The following is a 25,416-nucleotide window of genomic DNA, read 5'->3' as shown; positions in this document are numbered from 1 at the left end:
AGCCAGATCTTCTTTCTAAGGTTGAAAGGCCAGGAGCAAATGGAAAGAAAAACATTTAGCTAGAAAGAAAGAGAGCATTTTTGGGGAAGTCCTTTTCTAAAGCTGTTTCTTAAACTAAGAGAGTTAAAAAAGGTTAAAATGTGTTAAATGTTGGAAAGGCAACTGGCTTGGCAGAAGAAGCAGCTTCTTCCTATTTTATTTTGAGGCTGGAGAGGAGGGGGAAAGGGGGAGGTGCAAACTGAAGAGGCTTCTTTTAAAAGCTGTGTTTTATTGAGTTCCTTCCTTTTTACTTTGAAAAGCTTTATTCTTTTAAGAGGCTACCTATGATAAATGTATGAAATATATTAGCTTAAATATATTGGCTTAAATGTAATTATGCAAAGGATTTAAGGAATGCTAGATTCTTATTTCATATGGTTGTAAGAGTTGTATTTATCCTGAAATTAAGTCAGCCACCAGCCCCCCCCCCCTGCCGGACAGAAGACGCCATCCGGGCAGTCTTGATATATAGTTGTCAGGCATTTTGTTTAGAAACATTAAATGAAGGAAATCTTTCAATGTTGATGTGAAACTCAAGATCCTTGACATCTGTTGAACATAAAATGTAAGATTAAACCATCTGTTTTAGAAGGCAATAGGGCAAGAAGGGCAAGAGGTGAGCTGGTAATTAAGATTCCATGTAAGATATATTATTACTTATTTGTCATTTATATATAGCTCTTTGTCTCCCATATAAGGGCAAGGAAATGGGTGTATCTTTTGTGGGTGTATCTTTTGTGATTGGTTCTAGCAAACAGCCAATAGGAATTTCAACCAGGCTGATTGGACAGAGGCAGCCACAGGAGGAGCAAAGGGGGCTGGATTAAGGGAATATAAGTGCTGGCCAGAATGGCAGGAGGCCAGGCCAGAGCTTGGTAACCACGTACCACTGAGCCTCTTATTTATTTGTCTGACAAATAAATTACTATTTTAATTTCTCTATTGCTGCGTTGAATATTTCATTCCAGCTAAGCGTTAACCACAAGCAGGGTGCTACAATTATACTTGCTCTCCCTTGCCTTCTGTAAATTTCTTGACGGCATCATTGCCCCAAGACTTAAATCATCACCATATTCTTTCATTTTACCAGCCTCAGCTGCCCCCATTTTGATGCTGTTCTGCACAGTCGTAAGCGCAGCCTGTTGCGAAATGACATACCTTTGGGAACATCCATGGGGTTAAGGCTACCGATAAGATCTCTGACATAGAGTCCGTCACCCTCATCCTTGCTCAGCCAATTGTTGCACGGGAAGTAGAAGCGGAGGTGGGGCCTGTTCATGTCCGTCACTATCACACGATCCAGAAACCAGCTGGCGTTCATCCCTGTGTTGTCGTGTTCAATTCTGTCGCACAAATCAGAACAAGACACGGGTTTAGGGGGTTTGCCGCACCTTCACGTTTAATGTAAGAGTAGGGAGTGCTGGATTTTTCAAAATTTTCAACAGTAGGGAGTGCCGAATTTTTCAACTTTCAGATTCCCAAAATGAGGGGTGCTAAAAAAAATTGTAACATGATTTGCGAATTCAAAAGATGCATTGGTTAAATTGATATAATTTAGCTTTGCTTGGTAAATAACGACATTAAAAAATAATTGATATTTTCATTTTCCTGCGTAATTCCAATAATTTTAAACTCATCTTGGCAAAAGGTTTTTGTGAAAAGATGTATGTAAAACTGCATAAAAATCATTAACAAGGATTGCCAAGTATTGCAGTTATATTATATATTAATATTATTTTTATCATTTCATATATATATTTCATGTTGTAACATGAATCAAGTTCAGCTCCATTGAGAAACTGGGGTTCTTCTTTATAACAATGGCCTGATTTGATTAGTTTCCTAATCTCTTGATTTAAACACAACTCTTAAGCTCATTAAAAGGGTTTGACCCAGTCATACACTCTCCAAGGGCAGGTGGCTATTCTCACATTACAGAATCACCAAATGATGAGCTATTTGCTCACATATATGATATTGTGGTGCCATTATAGGGGAAAGGCAGTAGCTGAGTGTTAGAGCACCTGCTGTGGATGTAAAAAGGTAAAGGTAAATGGACCCCTAACCATTAGGTCCAGTTGTGGCCGACTCTGGGGTTGCGGCGCTCATCTCACTTTATTGGCCAAGGGAGCCGGCGTACAGCTTCTGGGTCATGTGGCCAGCATGACTAAGCCGCTTCTGGTGAACCAGAGCAGCACACGGAAACGCCGTTTACCTTCCCGCCGGAGTGGTACCTATTTATCTACTTGCACTGGCATGCTTTCGAACTGCTAGGTTGGCAGGAGCAGGGACCGAGCAACAGGAGCTCACCCCGTCGCGGGGATTCGAACCGCCGACCTTCTGATCGGCAAGTCCTAGGCTCTGTGGTTTAACCCACAGCGCCACCCGCATCCCGCTGTGGATGTAGAAGGCCCCAAATTCAACCCTCAGCATCTCTAGAGCCAGGAGAGACCCCTGTCTGCAACTCTGGACAGCTGCTGCTGCCGATCAGAGAAAACAATACTGAGTCAGATGGACCGATGGTGTTACTTAGTTTAAGGCCCCTTCCTAAATTTCTATATTCCAAGCGATGCCTTTTATGTGCTCAGATAGCTTATCCCTGGGGACAGCACAGAATGTGAGAATTTCAAGTCAAGAATTTGGGGCTGAGTGAGGATTTTGGGTGGGGCCCTGTGCAAGGACGTCTGCTTGTGCGCTGCGGCTTTCGTCCCTTCTTCTCCCATGGGTGTCCCCCAAAATTGGATTGGAGGCGTTTGGAAGAAGCAGGGCATGGGGAGAGGAGAGTAATCGTTTTATCTAGCAAGCAGTGCCAGATTTACATATAAGCTAAACAAGCTATAGCTTAGGGCCCCACTTTCTTGGGGGCCCCAAAAAAATTTAAAGGGGGAAAAACTGGATGTACATTTCCAAAATATAAGGTAAAAAACAAATGAAATAAAACCTACATACAGCAACAGTGGCAAATGGCTTTAGATACCTATTAGGTCCATAAATTACCATATGGCATATATTCAACACAAAAAAAACTGACAATTTGTTGCTGACAAAGGACAGCTGGACATATAAAGGGCCCCATTACCTTCAGTAGCTTGGGACCTCATCAAACCTAAATCCGGCCCTGCTAGCAAGCCATCATGCCTGCCTATAATTCCAGCACTTGATATGCACCTTATTGCTGAAAGCCCATGAATTTGTCTGATAAGACCATGGGTAGGCAAACTAAGGCCCAGGGGCTGGATCCGGCCCTTCTCAATCTGGCCAGCGGACAGTCTGGGAATCAGCGTGTTTTTACATGAGTAGAATGTGTCCTTTTATTTAAAATGCATCTCTGGGTTATTTATGGGGCATAGGAATTCGTTCATTTATTTATTTTTGCAAAATATAGTCTGGCCCCCCACAAGGTCTGAGGGATAGTGGACCGGCCCCCTGCTGAAAAAGTCTGCTGACCCCTGGATAAGACTATGTGGTTCAGGGGAACCCAATATTCTGTGTCTCCATATTGTGGTAAGTTCCTCTACCGTACCTTATTTTTCTGATTGTCCCAACGTTGTTGGTTCTCACTCGAAACACATCCGTTTTGCTCCTCTCAAAGGCAGAGCTGCTCCTGAAATATACACATGCCCCCGGAAAGAACAATTATTGAATAGAAGGGGTTAACGGTGATCGTTACAGATGGTCTGCACATGCATTTGCACCACTCAGCTGACACATCACCTGATAATTTGAACCTAAGTGTGGGGGGGGGGCTCCCAATATCTATTGTAATGAAGCCTCTGGCTCCTAATGGCTGAGTTGGTGGGAGGCATCAGAATGTCCATGAACATTCCAAGGCTGAGAAAATGAAAGAGGCAGCACGGAATTCTCACAGTCAGTCTCCCTTGAGGGAAGTGAGGGGTCATTTTGGCTGGGACAGACACCTCAGACTGAGGGTCACGCTGGGCGCATCTTGTGCTTCTCCCAGTGTTTTGGTTTCTTAAATTGAAAGATAGCATTGGAGGACGCCGCCAAGAGGACTACTGACAACCGAAGAGTGTTGGCAACAAACCAGAGTAGCTGGTCTTACTGGGGAGAGAAGCAGGAAGCAAGGAACAGTGAAGGCAGGGAATTTAAGAAAGAGAAGAGCAGGGGGGAATTGGCACTAGGGGGGAAACGTTGATCCCATGTTCTCAAAAGTTCCACGATATGCAGAAACTAGGATCAGCTTGCTTCGTGAAGAAGTGGTGCTGCTATTACCTTTTCGTTGGCATGCATGGAAATCTAAGGTGTAGGACAAAACTCTTACTTTGGAGAGTTCATGTCACAGGTGAGATTTGAACCAGGGAACATCCAGAACATCTGCTCAGTCTCTTCCATTGCAACCCTATGCATGCCTTCTCAGAAGTAAGTTCTATTGTTTTTACTCCCAGATGAGAGGATGAAAGAGGCAGTACGGAAGGCATAGCAGCCTTAGGCAGAGGCACTGAGTTGTGCCCAACATGGAGGGGGGGTGTCACACATGTGTGATGTCACACGCATGCTGCCGCCACCCCCAACCCAGCCAGGCTGACTCGGCCCACCATCCTCCAGCCACTGCCAACCGCCTTGCCGTAGTAAAGGTAAGACCTTTATGAAGACGCTTCTCCCTGCCGCATTCCCGGTGGAGGACATGCCAGGGTGAAGACGCTTTCTCCCTAGTGGAGATTGCCAGCGCACCAAAACCACCTCATAGGGCTGTTGTGCGAATAAAGTGGAGAGGGGGAAGAGAACTATGTAAAAGGTAAAGGACCCCTGAACGGTTAAGTCCAGTCAAAGGCGACTATGGGGTTGCGGCGCTCATCTCGCTTTCAGGCCAAGGGCGCCGGTGTTTGTCCACAGACAGCTTTCTGGGTCATGTGGCTGGCAGGACTAAACTGCTTCTGGCACACCAGAACACTGTGACGGAAACCAGAGTGCCGTTTACCTTCCCGCCCCAGTGGTACCTATTTATCTACTCGCACTGGCATGTTTTCAAATTGCTAGGTTGACAGGAGCTGGGACAGAGCGACGGGAGCTCACTACGTCACGGGGATTCGAACTGCCGACCTTCTGATCAGCAAGCCTAAGAGGCTCAGTGGGCTTCTTGGAGGAAGGGGGGAAATAAATGCAATCAATCAATCAATTCTAAGCCTCACTGGATCGCAGGCCTAGACAGGACACACAGATGTCATTCAGACTGACTTGCCCCCACCCCAACCTATAAAAATATAGATGCAACAGAAGCAGGAAGTGAAATCTACTCTGGAATGGATGTTTCTTGTCTTTGATGACACACGGAGACATGCAAATTCCTGTATGTTTATGTGGGGAACGGGGAACCTATGGCAAAGACGTTTCACGTGACTTCAGCATGCCTTGTGGTGACCATTCTGTGAAGTGCGCCGCCGAAATGCAGAGGTGACGTAGCCATGCACCGGTGTGGCAGCACGCAGTGGTGAAAGCGAAAGAAGCAGAAAGCCTTGTGGCAACCAGAAAGGTGCCACCTTTGAGGAAATGCATGGCATTTTGTGCAATCGGTGCCGTGGAGCGAAACAGGGGGTCTCAAATGTCATGCACTCCGCAAGGCGTATCATCCGTCAGCGCTCCGAAAACAGCCCGCCGGGGAGATGCATGAGATTCCATCCTTTTGCCATATTCCGTGAACAGTGTGACAAATTTGGAGCGGGGCGTAGGCGTCGTGCTCTCTCGCCACCCTTGCTGTTGAATCAGTTATTACCGTCAAATGTTAGCTGGAGCTAACAGGCAGGAATAAATTCCTTCTGGTTTTGCCTGTGAAGCTTGTTCTGTTCTGTTTTTGAGGAGACCACAGGGAAGAGAAGAACGGGAATTGGGAAGCCCTGCAAAGCAATTACGCTGCAGCGAGATTTCTGACAGGGGTGACGCCTTGTCAGCACATAACACCTGTGCTCAGAGATCGACGCCGGTTGCTGATTTGCTCCCAGGTTAATTTCAAGGTGTTGCTATTAGTATAAAGGTAAAGGGACCCCTGAGCGTTAGGGTCCAGTCACGGACGACTCTGGGGTTGTGGCACTCATCTAGTTTTATTGGCTGAGGGAGCCAGCGTACAGCTTCTGGGTCATGTGGCCAGCATGACTAAGCTGCTTCTGGTGAAGCAGAGCTGCGCACGGAAATGCCGTTTATCTTCCCGCCGGAGTGGTACCTATTTATCTACTTGCACTGGCATGCTTTCGAACTGCTAGGTTGGCAGGAGCTGGGACAGAGCAACGGGAGCTCACCCCGTCGCGGGGATTCGAACCGCCGACCTTCTGATCGGCAAGTCCTAAACCACTGTGTAGGTTTAACCCACAGTGCCACCCGCGTCCCTCTGCTATTAGTATACAAAGCCCTTAATAATTTGGGACCAGATTACCTAAGCGATCACCTTGCCACATATTTGCCTGCTCGAGTGCGGAATTGGCACTGCTGCAGGTGACACATAATACCCCTTCCACATTTGTAAAAACTCCATCATTTCGTGTGACAGCACCTACACTTTGGAACTCCTTGCCAATTGAGACCAAGCAGGTGCCTTCCTCTGTTCAGTGCCTGCTAAAAACATTCTTGGTTATACAAGCCTTTACCCCTGATGTTTAGAAACACTGGTGTGAATTTTAAACTGTTTTTGTATTTTAACTGCTTGTATGCTTTAATGTAATTGTTTGCTGGTTTTATGGTTGATCTTTGTGTAAACTACTTTGAGGGTTGTTGTTTTTTTACAATCAAACGGTGCATAAATACATCAAACAGGGTATTCATTTAACAAGAATTTTAAAAGGTCAAATGAGAAGCTGTTTTGGAAGAATGGCAAGCTATTTTTGTGACATTTGGCAAGGTAAGGTGGAGTGCAGTTGCAGGTTTAAGTCAGGAGAGAGTTAATTTCAAATGCTGAACAAGATGGCTCATTCTGGGGTCATAAATGAAACTAACTGGGAAGAGATTTGGGAGATGCATGAGAAAGTACTTTTTCAACATGGCAAAATAAAACAAAAACTCCTTTTAGTGATTGCTTAAAACCTTTTTCTTTTTCTCTGCTTTGACAAGCCTATGTAGAATGCTGGCATACATTTTAATCTCCTTTTTTTTTTTTTTTTTTTTGCTTACTGTTTATTTTAATCATCTTTGGAATGTTTTATGTTTTTAACTGTCTTTCACTGATAATTCTAGTGTGCTTGTTTGTTTTTGTACACCTCTTAGAGGTTTTTATTACAATCAAGCAGTATGTAAATGATGCAAAATAAATAAATGAAAATAAGAAACATGATGTTATGGCCGCTGTTGTGCAGCTGGAGTGTGTGTGGATGAATCTGTCATTTTATCTCAGGCCCCACCTGCAGTAGACATTTAAAGCAGTATTATGCCACTTTAAGAATCACGCCCCCCCCCCGCAAAGCATCATGGGAACTGTAGTTTGTTAAGGCTGATGAGTGTTCTTAGGGGACCCCTATTCCTCTCACAGAGTTTTAGTTTACAGAGTGAGTTTAACAGTGAGTTCCTCTTTCCAGAAAATTCTGGGAATTAGGAGAATTTTGGGTCTCCTTATAACTCTCGTCACCCTTAACAAACTGCAAAACCATGATAGTTTAAAATGGTAACATATTGCTTTAAATGTCTGGTGCAAATATGATCTCAATTTCTCATTTTTCCCATCTTCAGTCCTCCCCATCTCTGCAGCAATTTATTATTTTGAAGAAGAAAAACCCTCATGAAAATTCATCAGCAAATTTCTCCTAATAAACCTATTCTTGTATGCAGTTTTGAATAATATGCACATTTTTGCAAGCAATTCCCTCTGAATTAATTAATTCTATATGTTGTTTTCACTAATATGTGGACTTTCGTACACAACGTTTGGTTGAAGAACAGTTACGCAACATTCACAAAAATGCAAAGCTTAAAGCATAGCCATGTTTGACCTTACACATTCGTTTGAAGCGTGTGAATTTGGTGGTTTTTCATTGAAATGAACACAAAACTAAATTTCTATCCCACCACCAGCTGGGGCTGATGGAAATGGTGGTCTAAAACATCTACAGTCTACTAGGAGCCAACTTGGTGCACTGAATGTGTTTGAGTATTCTGAAATCATCTCCAAGTTGTTTCTCTTAAATATGGCAAAGAGGCCTGAAATTTCATGCATTTCCTTTACCATTCCCATATTATTTGTCTTTATAAGGTTTTCGTGTTTGAGTTGCTTCACTGGAGAAAGAAGGTCTTTTGAGGGGGAAACTTAAAAGAGTTTCAGGTACCTCTTGTCAGCGCTGTAGACATGGAGAAAATGTGGCGTTATGGTATGAAATTAACATTTTCGGTGATACATTGACATCCGCACGAAAGCAATCAAGCATGATAGAGAACCCGGCGCAACACAAGAAGGGGAGCCTAAGAGTGCAATCCTTGCCATGGCTACTCATAAGTACAGTGGTGCCTCGCAAGACGAAAATAATCCGTTCCGCGATTCTCTTCGTCTAGCGGTTTTTTCATCTTGCGAAGCAAGCCCATTGACAGCTTAGCGGATTAGCGCTATTAGCGGATTAGCGTCTTTTAGCGGCTTAGCGGCTTAGCGGCTTAGCGGCTTAGCGGATCAGCTGATAAGCGGCTTAGCAGCTTAGAAAAAGGGGGAGGGGGGAAAAAGTCGGAAAAACTCGCAAGACATTTCGTCTTGCAAAGCAAGCCCATAGGGAAATTCATTTTGCGGAGCGCCTCCAAAACGGAAAACCCTTTCGTCTAGCGGGTTTTCCGTCTTGCAAGGCGTTCGTCTTGCGGGGCACCACTGTACCGTATTTTTCGCTCTATAGGGTGCACTGAACCATAGGGTGCACCTAGATTTTAGGGGGGGAAATAAAGGGGGAAAAATATCCCCCCCAGCCCCAAAGAGCAAAGAAGCCAAGACAGCGAGCGGGATCCATCCCGCTGGCTGTCTTGGCTTCCTCTTTAGCCGCACACAACCTCTCCATCCCGCTGGCTGTCTTGGCTTCCTCTTTAGCCGCACGCAACCTCTCCATCCTGCTGGCTGTCTTGGCTTCCTCTTTAGCCGTGGGGCTGGGGTGGGGGAAGCCCAAGCTTCCCCTGACCCCAGCCCCCAGAACGGGTCCGGGAGCGGCAGTGAGGTTGCACGCAACTTCGCCTTCGCTCCTGGAGCTTGCTGCTATCCACAAGCCTTCTGAGCCCGGCGGGAACTCCCGCCGGGCTCCGCAGGCTTGAGGATAGCTGCCTGAAGCCTAGAGAGTGAGAGGAGTCGGTGCGCACCCACCCCTCTTGCTCTCCAGGCTTCAGCGAAAGCCTGCATTCGCTCCATAGGATGCACACACATTTCCCCTTCATTTTTGGAAGGGGGAAAGTGTGTCCTATAGAGCGAAAAATACGGTAAGTCCTAGGGGATTCTAGGGGGTTTACTCCCAGTAAGTGAGGTTAGAATTGTCCTTTAAGCCAATCCTTTACCCACTTAACGGGGACTAAGCCTCATAAGACTCCATGTGACTTCCTTCTGAGTACACACAAGTAGGACTGTACCGTTGATCGTTCTCCATTAGGACTATGGGGCCATTAAGAAAACAATCAGCTTTGTGGAAAATCTGAATGTTGTACCAGCCATCTTCCTTGCTGCAGGCTGCATCTTAAGGGCTTTCACGTGGAAGATGGAGCAAGCTCATTTCTCCTGCTCCTAACCAATGGATTCAAGTTACAAGAAATAGGGCTGCCATACGTCTGGATTTTCCTGGACATTACAAGGATTTCAAAGACCGAAGCATAGCTGTCAACTTTTCCCTTTTCTTGAGAGGAATCCTATTCGGAATAAGGGAATTTCCCTTAAAAAGGGGGAAAAGTTGACAGCTATGGACTGAAGTGATGTCTGGGGGAAATCTCTTGAAGGCAGCATTTTGTCCTGGAGAATTTAGGGAGTTTCCTTAAAAGCTTAACAACTTTCGGGGTGTCCTGGTTTTTACTTTTTGAAATATGGCAACCCTACCAGAAAGGAGATTCCAACTCAACATCAGGAAGAACTTTCTGGCGGTAAGAGCTGTTCGACAGTGGAACAGACTCCCAGAAGAGATGGTGGTTTCTCCTTCATTGGAGGTTTCTAAGCAGAGGTCGGATGGCCATCTGCCATGGATGTTTTAGCTGAGATCCCTGCATTGCAGGGGGTTGGACTAGATGACCCTCAGAACCCCTTCCAACTCTACAATTCTATGATTCTATAAATTACCCATCCCTCTTTTTCATTAATGCTATGATTGTGACATCTTCTGATTCAGAACCATAGGGGCTCAGCCACCCTAGTTTTTGATTCACACAATAGATCTCCTTCTAAGGTAAAGGTAAAGGGACCCCTGACCATTAGGTCCAGTCGTGGCCGACTCTGGGGTTGCGGCGCTCATCTCACTTTACTGGCCGAGGGAGCCGGCGTACAGCTTCCGGGTCATGTGGCCAGCATGACTAAGCCACTTCTGGCGAACCAGAGCAGCGCACGGAAACGCCGTCTACCTTCCCGCCGGAGTGGTACGTATTTATCTACTTGCACTTTGACGTGCTTTTGAATTGCTAGGTTGGCAGGAGCAGGGACCGAGCAACGGGAGCTCACCCCGTCGCGGGGATTCAAACCGCCGACCTTCTGATCGGCAAGTCCTAGGCTCTGTGGTTTAACCCACAGCACCACCCACATCCCAGATCTCCTTCTACTGGTCCACAATGCAAAGTGTCCTTTCATACTGCATCACGGTGTGGTACGCTGGTTTGACATCAACTGATAGGAAGGGCCTACAGAGGGTGGTGAATACAGCACAAGATATTATGGGCTGTCCCATGAATCTGCTGGATGAAACAGCGGAAGAACGTTGCCTCAGGAGAGTGAGGAAAATTCTCCTGGATGATTCACACCCTGGCCGGCACTTTCTTGATCTGCCCTCGGGCAGAAGATATAGACGCATGATTAGTTGCACCAACAGAGTAAAGAACAGCTTCTATCCATGGGCTGTTAGGCTGCTGAATGAAAAGATAACAACAGGGCAACTGACTTTCGGGTTTGGTGGGTGGGTGTCATTAAATGAGGGGAATTAAGACTAAGAGAGCTGAGTGGGGGGTGCTTGTGTAATCTCACTGTATACAAGTTGTACAAGTGACAATAAAGTATTTCAATATTTCAATACCCCTAAACCTGCTTGGATGTGAGTCTGTTGAATCTGTACTTAAATTTCATGACAAACAGGAAATATAATCAAAACAAAATTAAAAAATTCCTTCCAGTAGCACCTTAAAGACCAACTAAGTTAGTTCTAGGTATGAGCTAGTATGAGCTACCTAGAACTAACTTAGTTGGTCTTTAAGGTGCTACTGGAAGGAATTTTTTTATTTTGTTTTGACTATGGCAGACCAACACGGCTACCTATCTGTAACAGGAAATATAATCATTGAATTGTCAGGATATGCGTTAGATGAATTTTTACGTTTTGGGATGAGGGGGTAAGTGAAAAAGGCTTCTGAATGGACATTTCAAAACAGAGTGGTAACAAAAGGATTGACACATGTATGGGTCTGTGAGTGTTCAGGTTATACATGCAGGTGTCGCTCAAATTTTCGCATGCATTTAGAATGTGCTGCATCCATCAGTGAATCAAGATACGTCGCAAACCAAAATCTCTCATTTTAGCTTACTGCAGAGAACGCTGCTGAGTTCACAGATACCCAGTGAGACTCACTTGCTGGTCAGATGGGCTTTCGGAGTGATGCCAAATTCTCCAAAGAGAGTAACAAAGACATTGGCATCGGTCCCCGCTCCTCGGACGTCTCCTGTCACCGTCACGACTTCGTAGACTGTGGATACAAATTGGCGGAAATAGGTGAAACCAGCAGGAAGAATGTATCTTACTCTCCAGGGAGCAACTGGTCAAAATGGACCCCACTGTCAAGATTTGAAACAAGATTCATTTTAGAGTAAGGGCAGGATTCAGAGCAAAGATCTTTTCAATGCCTCACTTCTGAAAATATAAAAAGAGGAAGATTAGGACTGGAAGCAGAGATGAACAACTCTGTCAATTTCGTTGTGCCTCAGTTTCTCATTTTACCAATCTCCAGTTCTCCATATTCCTGCAGCAGCTTACAATTTTTAAAAACAAGTCGTCATGAAAATTCATCATGGTATGCATTTTTGTGTTTTTAAACAGCAAGCCACTCTGTGATCTTCAGCTGAAGGGTGGTATGTAAAGTTATGAAATAATAATAATAATAATCAGCATTTTAGTGTATGTTTCTCCTAATATATATCATTTTGCAAGCAGTATTAACTAAAATACACCTTTTTGCAAGCAATCAAAATGAATTTTGGTATGTTGTTTTCACTCATAATGAATTTTTAAGCACACATTTCCCCAATATATGCATTTTTGAATACATTATTTACTTGGAGAACTGCACTGCAAAATTTAGGGAAGTCCAACTTTCAAAGGATGCTTGTGCTTGGTTCACGTTTCGGTTTGTGGAGTATTAATGGGCTAATTTTCCACTAAACTGAAAACAGAATCGAATTCCTGCCCTATCCCTGCAGTGTCTACCCTTTCTCCATTACGAGAATTAACCCATGGGCCACGTGCAATCCAAGTGCAGCATCCCAGAATCCTCTGCAGTCTTGCAAGGCATTCTGGGATGCAACTATTTGAACATGCACAGATTTATTGGCATACCTAAAAAGATCATTCTCTCAAAGCAGCCATTTCTCTCGCTTGTGCTTTGTGGCTGGCCCTGACTCCTGAGCAGTGCATGGTCTGATTCCTTGAGTCAAGACCAGGGAAGAGCAACAGTGGAAGAAGATTGGACAAAATTTAAAGACTATTTAAAGAAATACTCAAAAATTAGTGAATGCTACATTGATGTTGAATGAGAAAAATAGGGGTTAACAGCGATAATGGCTAAGTTAAAGAAAATGAGTGTTACTATAATTAAGTTGAAAGTAAGGGAGGGATTTGTTAATTAATTAATTCGACACGAGAATGCAGAAAGGGGAGGTATGAGGAAGTCGGGAGAGTAAGGAATATGAAATTAAGAGTTTGAAATTATACGTGTTGCATGTTTTTCTATTGTTATGTTTTGTTTGTTATGATAAAAAGCTGTGGAAAATTTAATAAAAATTATCTATTAAAAAAAATGATTCCTTGAGTCAAGTTCTGACAAGTGACACCCTTTTGCTCGATGCAAACATTACATTGTGATACGGTTAAAGAGGTTTAATTCTGGTTTGGTGCAATATGTGCATTAGCAAGCCATGTTCCAGGGTTGGCTGGAAGACTGGAAGCCAATATAAACCATGGTTTGTGGATGTGCAAATCCTAACCTTCTGGGTGACAGTCAAGCGGAACACCTCTTTTGAGATGCATCTTTCCGTTGGCTGATATTTGTAACACCTGTAACACGGCCTCGGCCCATTATACCTGAAGGAGTGTCTCCACCCCCATTGTTCAGCCCGGAGACTGAGGTCCAGCGCTGAGGGCCTTCTGGCGGTTCCCTCACTGCGAGAAGCCAAGTTACAGGGAACCAGACAGAGGGCCTTCTCAGTAGTGGCACCAGTGCTGTGGAACAGCCTCCCATCAGATATCAAAGAAATAAGCAACTATCTGACTTTTAGAAGACATCTGAAGGCAGCCCTGTTTAGGGAAGCTTTTAATGTCTGATGTTTTATTGTGTTTTTAATTTTTTGCTGGAAGCCGCCCAGAGGGAAACCCAGCCAGATGGGCGGGTTTTTAAATAAATTGCTGTTGTTGTTGTTAAAAATAATGCCTTTTATTTTTATCTGCTGACCAATTAATTGGGTCATCTTTGGAGTTTACTCCAAAGAAATTGATTAATAAAAAAATCAATTAAACGCTGCAGCCCTTAGAGTAAGTTTTCTACTTATTTTAGACAGGGCTCCTGAAATAGTTGACAAATCCATGTAAATATTAAGTGGCTGGCAACCCTTATATAGCATATCCTGGCACCCTCCAGAAATTTCAATCTGTAACTCCCATCAGCCCCAAGCAAAACACCTATACCAGCTGAGGCTGATGGGAATTGCAGCTGAAAACCTTGGTAAGACATGAGGTTGGCAAAGGTTGCTGTATCCTATATTTGCAAATGCAAGCACTGCAACCTAGAAGAATTCCATGGGCTTTGTTATTCTTGATGAGCCACTGCAAAGTCAAATGTTATTATTTCTGACTCATTGCGTGATGAGTGCCTTGAGTCATTTGGAGTCTTAGCTGGGAGCAAAACATCGGTATACCTTTCGGAAGCCAGGAAAACACATATTGGTTTCTTCACAGCGCTGGCAGATATTAGTTCAGAAACTGGCAGATTTTGTGATCTAATTTCAATTTGTGCTGGGCAGGGAAGCACATTTACCAGAGAGATGCCAAATTCACCCCACAGGTATCCATTGTGATTAGCAAGCAATGCACCCTTTATATCGTGCTGATTTGATAGAAAGTGATGTATCTCTCCATCCTCTTTGCAAACTTGTAATGGTACAACTATAGAAGAATGAGCACAGGTTCAGTTACAGAGGGGTGAATCTGTCAGTGTTGGTTTCTCTTTTTTTCCAGTCTTACATGCAGTTCTCTGCATTTGCTCATAAGTTTGTGTGTTTGTTTATTTGGTTGTTTGGTTGGTTGTTTTTTAAAGTCTTCCCGAAAATTCACCAGCATAATGTGAACTTCGGCTATACCTCACTGGACGTCTGTTGTAGATCCCTAGTAGATCCCTGGCTCCCCCCAAAGAAGAAGCTCAACAACTTTGGATTCCCTAAAAAAAGCTCAACAACTGTGACCTGAACCCCCCAAAAGGGGGTAGACCACTGCCAGTTTTTAACTCTGTGAGTAGATCACAATCTCTTGAGAGCTGCCCACCCCTGATATACATCATGGGTCGGCAAACTAAGGCCTGGGGGCCGGATCCGGCCCAATCGCCTTCTAAATCTGGCCTGCAGACGGTCCGGAAATCAGCGTGTTTTTACATGAGTAGAATGTGCCCTTTTATTTAAAATGCATCTCTGGGTTATTTGTGGGGCATAGGAATTCGTTCATTTTTTTTCTTCAAAATATAGTCTGGCCCCCCACAAGGTCTGAGGGACAGTTGCTGCTGAAAAAGGTTGCTGACCCGATATACATTTTTCTACACAATTCTTATTTATACAAAACAAGTTTCCCTAGAATAATTCATTTCTGTATATATCATCTTCTTTTTTCATTAATACATGCATTTCTATGCACACATTACGTCAGTGCATGCATTGTTGTATACATTACTTTTCTGGAAAAGTTAGGTGAAGTGAAAATGTTGAGGGTTGGGGGTATGTGATCGAGGGTTCTGGAAACCAAGCCTTGTGAGGAACAGTTGAGGGAACTGGGTATGTTTGGCCTGGAAAGAGAACACTGAGCGGAGATATGATAGCCATCTTCAAATATCTCAAGGGCTGCCACAAGCTTGTTTTCTCCTCCTCTGGAGGGTAGGATCCGAACCAATGGCTTCAAATTACGAGAAAGGAAATTCTGACTCAACATCAGGAAGGATTTACTGGTGGTTAGAGCTAACCAATAAATTCCCCATCCCTGTTTTTCATTGATGCTGAAGTATTTTTCAGTCCTTAGGTTTATTTTTACAATGTACCGTACATAGCAGATTATTCAGCAGTCAAATACCCAGTGATCTATCCTGTTAGGCAAAGATCATAAGACAACCCGGACGGTCGCCAGATTCTGTGTACAGATCTGTAGGAGCAGACCATCCCCCAACCCAAACTAGTTTGCTAAGAAAATCCCCAAACTCGGTTCCATGGGTGACTCTGGGTCATCTCTCTGTGGTAACTTATCGCATTTATAAATTTCAAATTTATTGTTGTACATTAAGTTGCCATTCATTTGATTGGAATTAATTTTGTAATGAAATGATTTTAGAATGTTTTATCATTTTATTGTTGTTAGCCGCTCTGAGCCCAGCTTCGGCTGGGGAGGGTGGGATATAAATTATTATTATTATTATTATTATTATTATTATTATTATTACTATTACATTGTTTTAAATGTTTGCTTTCCTTCTGGGATTGTACCCCCAAGTGTATTTTATAAGCTGGTCTCCGACCGTAATAAATTTATCTATCTATCATTTATCTATCTATCTATCTATCTATCTATCTGTCTACCCAGTGATCTACTGATCTGTTAAATATAAAATCAAATCATCCACCCACCCAGGTTTTCAGAAGCAGAACAGAAAGTCACACTATAAAGTCACACTTGCCTTTTCAGACCTACCCCAACAGATCTGAAAGACAAGGTGTAAATTAATTAGTAAAGTGGTCTTCTTCATTTCCCTCATTATTGAATGCAGCCTGTTTTTAAATACATATCATCTTACAAGTATTCATTCCCTGCAATGTGCCTATGAAAGAGCAGCACTCCTCACTGAGGCTGTTTGGATACTTCAGGTTGCCAGAAGCTTCTGACTTCCTAGAGCTACTTGTGCGAGATATCAAGGGCTTGATGTTTCTTGACAGCAAGGCTGGGGTGGAACAGAACTGCGTCCTGCAGGCAAGATGGATTCTTCCACTTCTCAGAGCTAAGAATCACATAGAATCATAGAACTGTAGAGCTGGAAGGGACCCCCAGAGTAATCTCTTCCAGCCCCCTCACAGTGCATGGATTTCAGCTAAGGCAGCCTGGGAGTCATTCTGGACTCACAGCTGTCCATGGAGGTGCAGGTCAATTCTGTGTCCAGGGCAGCTGTCTACCAGCTCCATCTGCTACGCAGGCTGAGACCCTACATGCCCGCGGACTGTCTCACCAGAGTGGTACATGCTCTGGTTATCTCTTGCTTGAACTAATGCAATGCGCTCTACATGGGGCTACCTTTGAAGGTGACCCAGAAACTATAACTAATCCAGAATGCGGCAGCTAGACTGGTGACTGGGAGTGGCCACCGAGACCATATAACACCGGTCTTGAAAGACCTACACTGGGTCCCAGTACATTTCCGAGCACAATTCAAAGTGTTGGTGCTGACCTTTAAAGCCCTAAATGCTGAAATCAAGAGAGACTTGGACAGTTGGACAAAATAGAAGCTTTCTTTGTTAGGCCGAATTGCAGCTATTAAGATGAATGTATTGCCAAAGATGCTATTTTTGTTCCAAACGTTGCAAATTGTGGACAAAACGGAGTGCTTCCGGAAGTGGCAGAGAGATATTTCCAAATTTGTCTGGCAGGGCAAAAAGCCCAGAATTAAGTTTAAGATATTAACCGATGCGAAAGAAAGAGGGGGCTTTGCCCTGCCAGACTTAAGGTTGTACTATGAAGCCGCAGCCTTCTGCTGGCTAAAAGACTGGCTACTTCTCGAAGACACTGACGTGCTGGATTTGGAAGGTTTTAACAATGCTTTTGGTTGGCATGCATACTTATGGTATGACAAAGTTAAGATCAATAAGGCCTTTAAGAACCATATTGTCAGGAAAGCAGTATTTAATGTCTGGACAAAATACAAAGACTTATTGGAAAATAAAACTCCAAGGTGGCTTTCACCTCTGGAAGCTAAGGCCCGAAAAAGACCCAATATGGAAGCCGACTGGCCAAAATATTGGGAAATATTAGAAAAAGATGGAAATAATTGGAAATTGCAGAGTTTGGAGAAAATGAAGGATAAAGTGCGAGACTGGTTACATTACGCTCAGATTAAAGAAGTGTTTAAAAATGACAAAAAGTTAGGGTTCCAGGTGGAGAAATCGAAGTTGGAAACAGAGCTGTTAGAACCTAAGGCTAAGGTACTTTCAAGAATGTATAACTTGCTGTTGAAATGGAATACACAAGACGAAATGGTTAAATCGGCTATGATAAAATGGGCACAGGATATTGGGCATAACATTATGTTTGAGGACTGGGAAAGGTTGTGGACCACTGGGCTGAACTTTACTGCATGTAATGCTTTAAAGGAAAATGTAATGAAAATGATATACAGATGGTACATGACCCCAGTTAAACTTGCCAAAATATACCATTTGTCTGATAATAAATGTTGGAAATGTAAAGAAAATGAAGGAACATTCTTTCACCTCTGGTGGACCTGCCCTAAAGTGAAGGTCTTCTGGGAAATGATATATAATGAGCTGAAAAAGGTATTTAAGTATACCTTCACTAAGAAACCAGAGGCCTTTCTTCTGGGTATTGTCGGCCAGAAGGTGTTAAAGAAGGATAGAACATTATGTATGCAACAACGGCAGCAAGGATACTCATCGCTAAGAACTGGAAAACTCAAGATCTACCCACACTGGAAGAATGGCAGATGCAGCTGATGGACTATATGCAACTGGCGGAGATGACTGGCAGAATTCGAGACCTGGGAGAAGAAAGGATTGAAGAAGATTGGAAGAAATTTAAGATTTATCTACAAAAATATTGTGATTTAGAGGAATGTTAATAAGGATGCTTGGTTATAAATAATTGGCCATCACTAAATTGGATCGGAAATTGACGATAAATGAGATTAAGAGAAACAAAAATTTGTTGGAGAATTGTTACACTATATTGAATTGAGTGGTTATAAATTTGCAAATAAGATGATAATTTGCTTGAAAAAAATTTATTAACGATGTAAGTGGGAGCGGGAGACGTGAGGAAGTCCAAAGAAGTTATGAAATTTTGTTAAAACAAAGCAATGCTGTTTATTATCTTTGTATTTCTTTTATAAAAAACCCTAATAAATATTTTATTTAAAAAAAAAAAAAGCCCTAAATGGCCTTGGTCCAGTAAACCTGAAGGAGCATCTCCACTCCCATCATTCTGCCCGGACACTGAGGTCCAGCGCCGAGGGCCTTCTGGCGGTTCTCTCGCTGCGAGAAGCCAAGCTACAGGAAACCAGACAGAGGGCCTTCTCGGTAGTGGCACCACCCTGTGGAACACCCTCCCACCGGATGTCAAAGAGAAAAACAACTACCAGACTTTTAGAAGACATCTGAAGGCAGCCCTGTTTAGGGAAGCTTTAAATGTTTAATAGGTTATTGTATTTTAGTGTTCTGTTGGAAGCCGCCCAGAGTGGCTGGGGAAACCCAGCCAGATGGGCGAGGTATAAATAATAAATTATTATTATTATTATTATTATTATTATTATTATTATTATTATTAGATGGTCATCCAACCTCTACTTTAAAAACCTCTAAAGAAGGAGAGTCCACAACCTCCCGAAGGATACCGTTCCAGTGTAGAACAGCTCTTGCTGTCAGAAAGTTCTTTCTGATCTTTAGTTGAAATCTCCTTTCTTGTAACTTGAAGCCACTGGTTCGAGTCCTACCCTCCGGAGCAGGAGAAAACAAGCTTAATCCCTCTGCTATGTGACAGCCCTTGAGATATTTGAAGATGGCTATCGTATCTCCTCTCAGTCTCCTCTTTTCAGGCAACCAGGGGTCAGCAAACTTTTTCAGCAGGGGGCCGGTCCACTGTCCCTCAAACCTTGTGGGGGACCGGACTATATTTTGAAAAAAATAATAATGAACAAATTCCTATGCCCCAGAGATGCATTTTAAATAAAAGCACACATTCTGCTCATGTAAAAACACGCTGATTCCCAGACCATCCGTGGGCTGGATTTAGAAGGCGATTGGGATGGATCCAGCTCCTGGGCCTTAGTTTGCCTACCCATGGGCTAAACATACTGTCAGGGAACTGCCATCAGAGCCAGAGGCGGAGGGAAGGCTCCAGAGGGATGCCGGAGAGGGTCCCAGCAGGGAGAGAGGCAGCCCATCTGCTGGGGAAGGAAATCAGCGTAACACCAGGGGTGAAGGGGGGCAGATGGGGGAATCGGAGAGAAGGCTCCAGGACTCTTCACCGGAGACCAGTGGGGAGAACATGGGCACTCCGCTGCCCACACCCTCCCTGCGCAGAAGACTTCCGCGCAGGGAGAGTAGGAGGAGACTTGGCGTCAAAGAACTTATTTGCTGGAAGAAGTTTAAGAAACGCCCACTGACAGATTCTGCCAGCGACTGAGACAGTCACGAGTGCAAGGCTGTCCAGAGAGAAAGGGTTCAACCAGGCAACCTAGCCAGGAGTGGCAGCAACTTACGCACAAGCAACCCCCTTAGAACCATTACACATACCCAGCTCCTTCAACACTTCCTCATAAGGCTTGGTTTCCAGACCCTTCAATCATCTTGGTTGCCCTCCTCTGCACACATTCCAGCTTGTCGATATCCTTCTTAAAATGTGGTACCCAGAATTGGACACATTATCACTGGATGGGGCAGCTGCAATAGTCCTGCATTGCAGGGGGTTCGACTAGATGATTTGCCCAATCCCTTCCAACTCTGCAATCCTATGATTCCGAAGGAAGATAAAGATGGCCTCAAATGGAACCGACGCAAATAGCTCAGAGCTTACAACACATTGACGATTTCAAGCTTGCTTTCACAACCCTTTGTGATACAAAATGAATTAGAATTTTATTATTACAGTCACAGACCAGTTCTGGGTCACTTACAATATCAGGAAAATCATAAAACACAACAGGGATACGTTGAATTTCAACTGGGTTTAATAGAGACAATTCAGATATAGCGGCAGTTTTAAATCTTGAACACTAAAATATAACCTAAAATTATCATTTAAAACCTTAATCATTTTGGTAGTACAGCTTGTTCCCTAAGTTTTATGGCAGTCGCACAGAATTTGGCCACCATGATACAAAACTTGCATAGTTGCATATTTGGTAGAACTGGGGTTAGCATGCTTGTCCTCAACCTTTTCAGACACAGGGCTTGTTTTCATGCATTTAGGAACTCATTCCTTAATTATTTTACCATGCATTTTTACGGTGGTGCTCTACTGTTGCAACCCACCTCGGATTAGGCCATGGCCTGGTAGTGAATCCTGACCCATCAGCCAGAAGGTAAAGGGACCCCTGACCATTAGGTCCAGTTGTGACCGACTGGGGTTGCGGCGCTCATCTCGCTTTATTGGCCGAGGGAGCCGGCGTACAGCTTCTGGGTCATGTGGCCAGCATGACTAAGCCGCTTCTGGCGAACCAGAGCAGCACACGGAAACGCCGTTTACCTTCCCGCTGGAGCGATACCTATTTATCTACTTGCACGGTGACGTGCTTTCGAACTGCTAGGTTGGCAGGAGCTGGGACCGAGCAACGTGAGCTCACCCCGTCGTGGGGATTCAAACCGCCGACCTTCTGATCGGCAAATCCTAGGCTCTGTGGTTTAACCTACAGCGCCACATTTTGTATGCATCACATCTATGAGCCACACTGCGAGGGAGCTGGTCACCAGCCACACAATTTCGTTTCTCCCATAATAACCCCAGTCCTAAGCATGCAGCCAGCCCTATGACAGAGGCTGCTGCCTGGACTCAGCCTTTAGTCCTTTTCACATGTTATTATCTCAGGTGGATGATAACAAGTGGCCTACCCAAAAGGGCTGTCATACAAACTGCATTTTTGAACTTTAATGCTATCGTTTAAATTTATTCTTTGCTCCTCCTAATTTATCGGGGGGAGGGCGTTGTTAGGTGATCCAAATCATTTAGCGTTTTGCTGCTTTTTTTCTTTCATCATTGATTTTGTTGGTTTCTAAATGCTGCCTTGGGTGGTTTTTTAACTAGAAAAGTGGCTTATAAATATTTTAAATAAGTAAGTAAGTAAATAATTAAATGCAGTCCGCATCTTCAATGATCCTCACATTCGTCTCTCGTTACCCTTGCACCCTCCTTCCCAGTTTTTCCTTTGCTGTCGCTCCAGCTGTCAAAAATTTTGACTGTAGACTGACTGGGGCAGGGATTATTTTCCCTTTTCATTACTATGTAAAGCACCACTTTATAAAGCTGTTCCCGGTTTTGTCCCCCATTTCCCCAAGGAACTCGGGGCAGCATGCAAGGTCCAATCCAGCCCCACGCTCCATTCCATCCTCACAGCACTCCTGTAAGAGAGTCACAGCACCCCTGGGTGCTCGAAAGTCACCCAGTAAGCTCCATGGCTAAGCAAGACATACACTGAGGTCTCCATCCATCACTCAGTCCATCACATCACACTGATCTGGCGCCTTGCCTTGTAAATCAAACGCCACTAAAACTGCTTTGAGCATCAGTGCAAAGGGATCCATGATGCCGAGACCACATAACACCGGTCCTGAAAGACCTACATTGGCTCCCAGTACGTTTCCGAGCACAATTCAAAGTGTTGGTGCTGACCTTCAACGCCCTAAATGGCCTTGGCCCAGTATACCTGAAGGAGCGTCTCCACCCAACTCGTTCAGCCCGGACGCTGAGGTCCAGCTCTGAGGGCCTCCTGGAGGTTTCCTCCCTTCAAGAAGTGAGGTTACAGGGAACCAGGCAGAGGGCCTTCTCGGTAGTGGCACCAGCCCTCCCATCAGATGTCAAGGAAATAAACAACTATCTGACTTTTAGAAGACATCTGAAGGCAGCCCTGTTTAGGGAAGTTTTTAATATTTGATGTTTTGTCATGCTTTTAATATTCTGTTGGGAGCTGCCCAGAGTGGCTGGGGAAACCCAGCCAGATGGGCAGGGTATAAATAATAAATAAATTATCATCATCATCACCATCATCATCTCTCCTGGCTTACCTTTCTTCTTGTTGTATTCATCTTCAGTTTCATGGCAAGAATCCGAGTGATAATCCCGAAGTTCTTGCTCATACATCTCAGCAAAATTCTCATCATCCTTTTTCTTCTTCTTCTTGTCTTTGTCCTTGGACTTCTTCCCTTTTTTCTTTTTCTTCTTTTTCTTCTTTTTCTTCCCGCCATAGTCGTCGTCGTCCTCTTCGCTGTCGCTCCACTCTTTCTTCTTCTTTTTCTTCTTCTTCTTCTCGCTCCTCTCTTCCTCCTCATCCTCTGTCAAGCCCCTTCCTCTCTCCTGTTCCTCCTCATCTTCCTCATCTTCCTCCACCCCTTCGTCTTCCTCATCTGATGATCTGCTCATCCTCTCCCCCCAGTTATCACCTACACTTTGCCTGCTCTTTCCTCATCCCTCCACAACAGCCTTTCCTCTCAGGCTCTTTGGACTTCCCTCGAGCCTTCTCTCGATTCTCTCCTCTGTGTCCCTCTTTGCTCTTCTGCCTCTTGAAAGACACTAGTTTCCTCTAAGCTTCCTCCAATCTGCACCTCCCTCGATGCCTGCGCTGTGGACCTCCTACCCTGCTTGCAATCGACAATCCCATCAGACGGTTGCTTCTTTGACTGCCTTTAACTTTATCCCTCCTGTCTTCCACCTGTTTGGCCAAAAGGCCTCTTCTGCTCACATCTTTCATTTCCTTCTCTCCTTTTCGGTTCCATTACTTATTCATTGGCCTGATCAGAGTTGCTTCCTCCACCTCCATCGTCTTCGGCATCTTTTTTTAAAGAAGAGCTTTCCTCTCCTGAGATCAGATCTTGCCATGAGTCTACCATGTCACACCTAGCCAATGAAAGCCAGAAGCCCTTCAAATGTAGGTCAGGGAGAAAGCGTGGGATGAAATTCTCCCGTGGCCTGAGCCCAGAGAGAGATTTATGCAGTGGGGCAAGTTCGCTCTCCTCACAGCCCCACTTTGAGCTTCAGAAGAGTTGGTTACGTTTGGCGTGGGAGAGGGGGGAGATTACCTGGAGCTCCTTCCGTCAGCTGACCCCAAGACAGACAGACAGGTGAAAAGAGAGAGAGAGAGAGAGCTACTCTATCTGGCTGGTTTGCCGTTCCCTCTCCATTATTCATGGGTCTCAGGATTGCTTTACAATCTCAAACTTTGTGGCAGAGAAACTCCCGAAGTCGATGGGTGAAGTGCCATAGATTAGGAGGAGAGCAAATACGTTGTCTGTGTGAGCTCCCAGGTTTGGTCCCCAAAATCTCTCAGTAAAAGGTAAAGGGACCCCTGACCATTAGGTCTAGTCATGGCCAACTCTGGGACCCACAAGGGAAGGGGATTCTCATGCTGGATTTTTTTAATGATCAGTGATGTAGCATGGGTTGCCAGCTCTTGGGGCAGTCCAGCACATGCACTGGGGAGCAGGGCGTGGAGGCTGAGCAGAGCCTGCCACACCAGCCCAGCCCTCTGGAAGCCAACGCCTGTGTAGGGGCGCCTGGTTCACACCCCCTCAAAATTGTGCTGCAGCCGCCTTAAACACACACACACACCCATGCTATGCCCCTGTTTTTGATGCCTCTCTTCAAAGACTCCTTTCAAAGGTCTCTGTCATGGAAAAACAATTCTCTTTCAAAAAAGAAAAGATCAGCCGTTATTTCTCACAAGCGCAACATTATTTACCCACGGCACACCTAGATCCTATCATCAGCAGTAAATTGCTCTGAATTTCAACGCATTTTTGAAGTCTTTTCACTTGTGATCTGGCGAGAATAACATTGAGCGAATATGCAGATGAAAAGCCAGTGTCCACTATCAAGAGTTTGAGTTTTCCCACCTGGGGCAATTAAATCAAAGATCAGAGTTCTTCCATCAAAGCCATTGTCCCTGCCGGCATACCTGCTGTAATTAAATTAAAAGTAATACACTGAAGAACGTCGCAATGCCTTTTATTCTTTCGTTCTTTCTTTGAATAGCAGAACAGGGAAAGCCGTGCAACAGAAGGTCACCGATGCATAAAGAATGATCAGGCAAGAGAAAGCAAGTTAGCGGCAAGACCGTCAGCTTAAAACCGTGGCTCCTCTCGTCATTGGCTTTCCATAGGAACCTCTCAAGCCATGTTCTGACCTCCCAGGCATCACACAAAATGACAGAATAGCAGAATCATGACCCTAGTTGACACTGGATACTCTGTGGGGGGCACTGTGTGCTGGGTCCTGCCCTCAAAATCATGTGGCTTTCTTCACACCATAGTAAATTTTACAGCTCTACGCGTGGAGTATCTTAGACACTCTGAGTGCCCCTATTTTCCAGGGACAGACCCAGGTTTACAGAAGTGGTCTTGGTTTCTGATTTGATCCCAGAATGTCCCACTTTTCTTTATGTAAAGGGACCCCTGACCATTAGGTCCAGTCGTGGCCGACTTTGGGGTTGCGGCACTCATCTTGCTTTATTGACCGAGGGAGCTGGTGTACAGCTTCCAGGTCATATGGCCAGCATGACTAAGCCGCTTCTGGAGAACCAAAGCAGCGCACGGAAACGCTGTTTACCTTCCCGCTGGAACGGTACCTATATATCTACTTGCACTTTGACGTGCTTTCAAACTGCTAGGTGGGCAGGAGCCGGGACCGAGCAACGGGAGCTCACCCCATCGCATTGGAGGGTATGGAGTTATGGGACCCTCAAGCCAGCTATACAACCTTTAGAAGACACCTGAAGGCAGCCCTGTACAGGGAATTAAAAAAAAAAAATGTTTAATGTTTTAGTCTGTTTTTCTATATACGTTGGAAGTCC

At 44.5% G+C, this 25,416-nt stretch overlaps 1 protein-coding gene and 1 long non-coding RNA gene across 6 annotated transcripts in view; one reads left to right on the top strand and one right to left on the bottom strand.

The window, feature by feature from the left end:
* Positions 1–25,416, bottom strand: part of LOXHD1 (lipoxygenase homology PLAT domains 1) — a 198,326-nt gene that overhangs the window by 157,245 nt on the left and 15,665 nt on the right. For all 5 annotated transcript variants that reach the window (XR_014161414.1, XM_081881330.1, XM_081881332.1 and 2 more), the window contains exons 2-4: positions 11,748–11,862; positions 3,563–3,643; positions 1,198–1,382 (exon numbers count right to left, since the gene is read on the bottom strand). Coding sequence is in view for 4 of the 5 variants with exons in the window: in XM_081881330.1 (XP_081737456.1) it covers positions 1,198–1,382; positions 3,563–3,643; positions 11,748–11,862 (381 nt within the window). In the remaining variant the exon portion in view is untranslated. The remainder of the gene's footprint in view (positions 1–1,197; positions 1,383–3,562; positions 3,644–11,747; positions 11,863–25,416) is intronic.
* Positions 22,448–25,416, top strand: part of LOC309352899 — a 181,066-nt gene continuing 178,097 nt past the window's right edge. Inside the window, exon 1 of the long non-coding RNA XR_014161459.1 lies at positions 22,448–22,507. This is a non-coding gene — a long non-coding RNA (uncharacterized lncRNA). The remainder of the gene's footprint in view (positions 22,508–25,416) is intronic.

The sequence above is a fragment of the Podarcis erhardii genome (assembly GCF_964252035.2).
Source record: "Podarcis erhardii genome assembly, chromosome: 11".
NCBI classification, from domain to species: domain Eukaryota; kingdom Metazoa; phylum Chordata; class Lepidosauria; order Squamata; family Lacertidae; genus Podarcis; species Podarcis erhardii.
The sequence above is the reverse complement of the archived record's forward strand: the minus strand, read 5'-3'. Positions and strand labels throughout refer to the sequence as shown.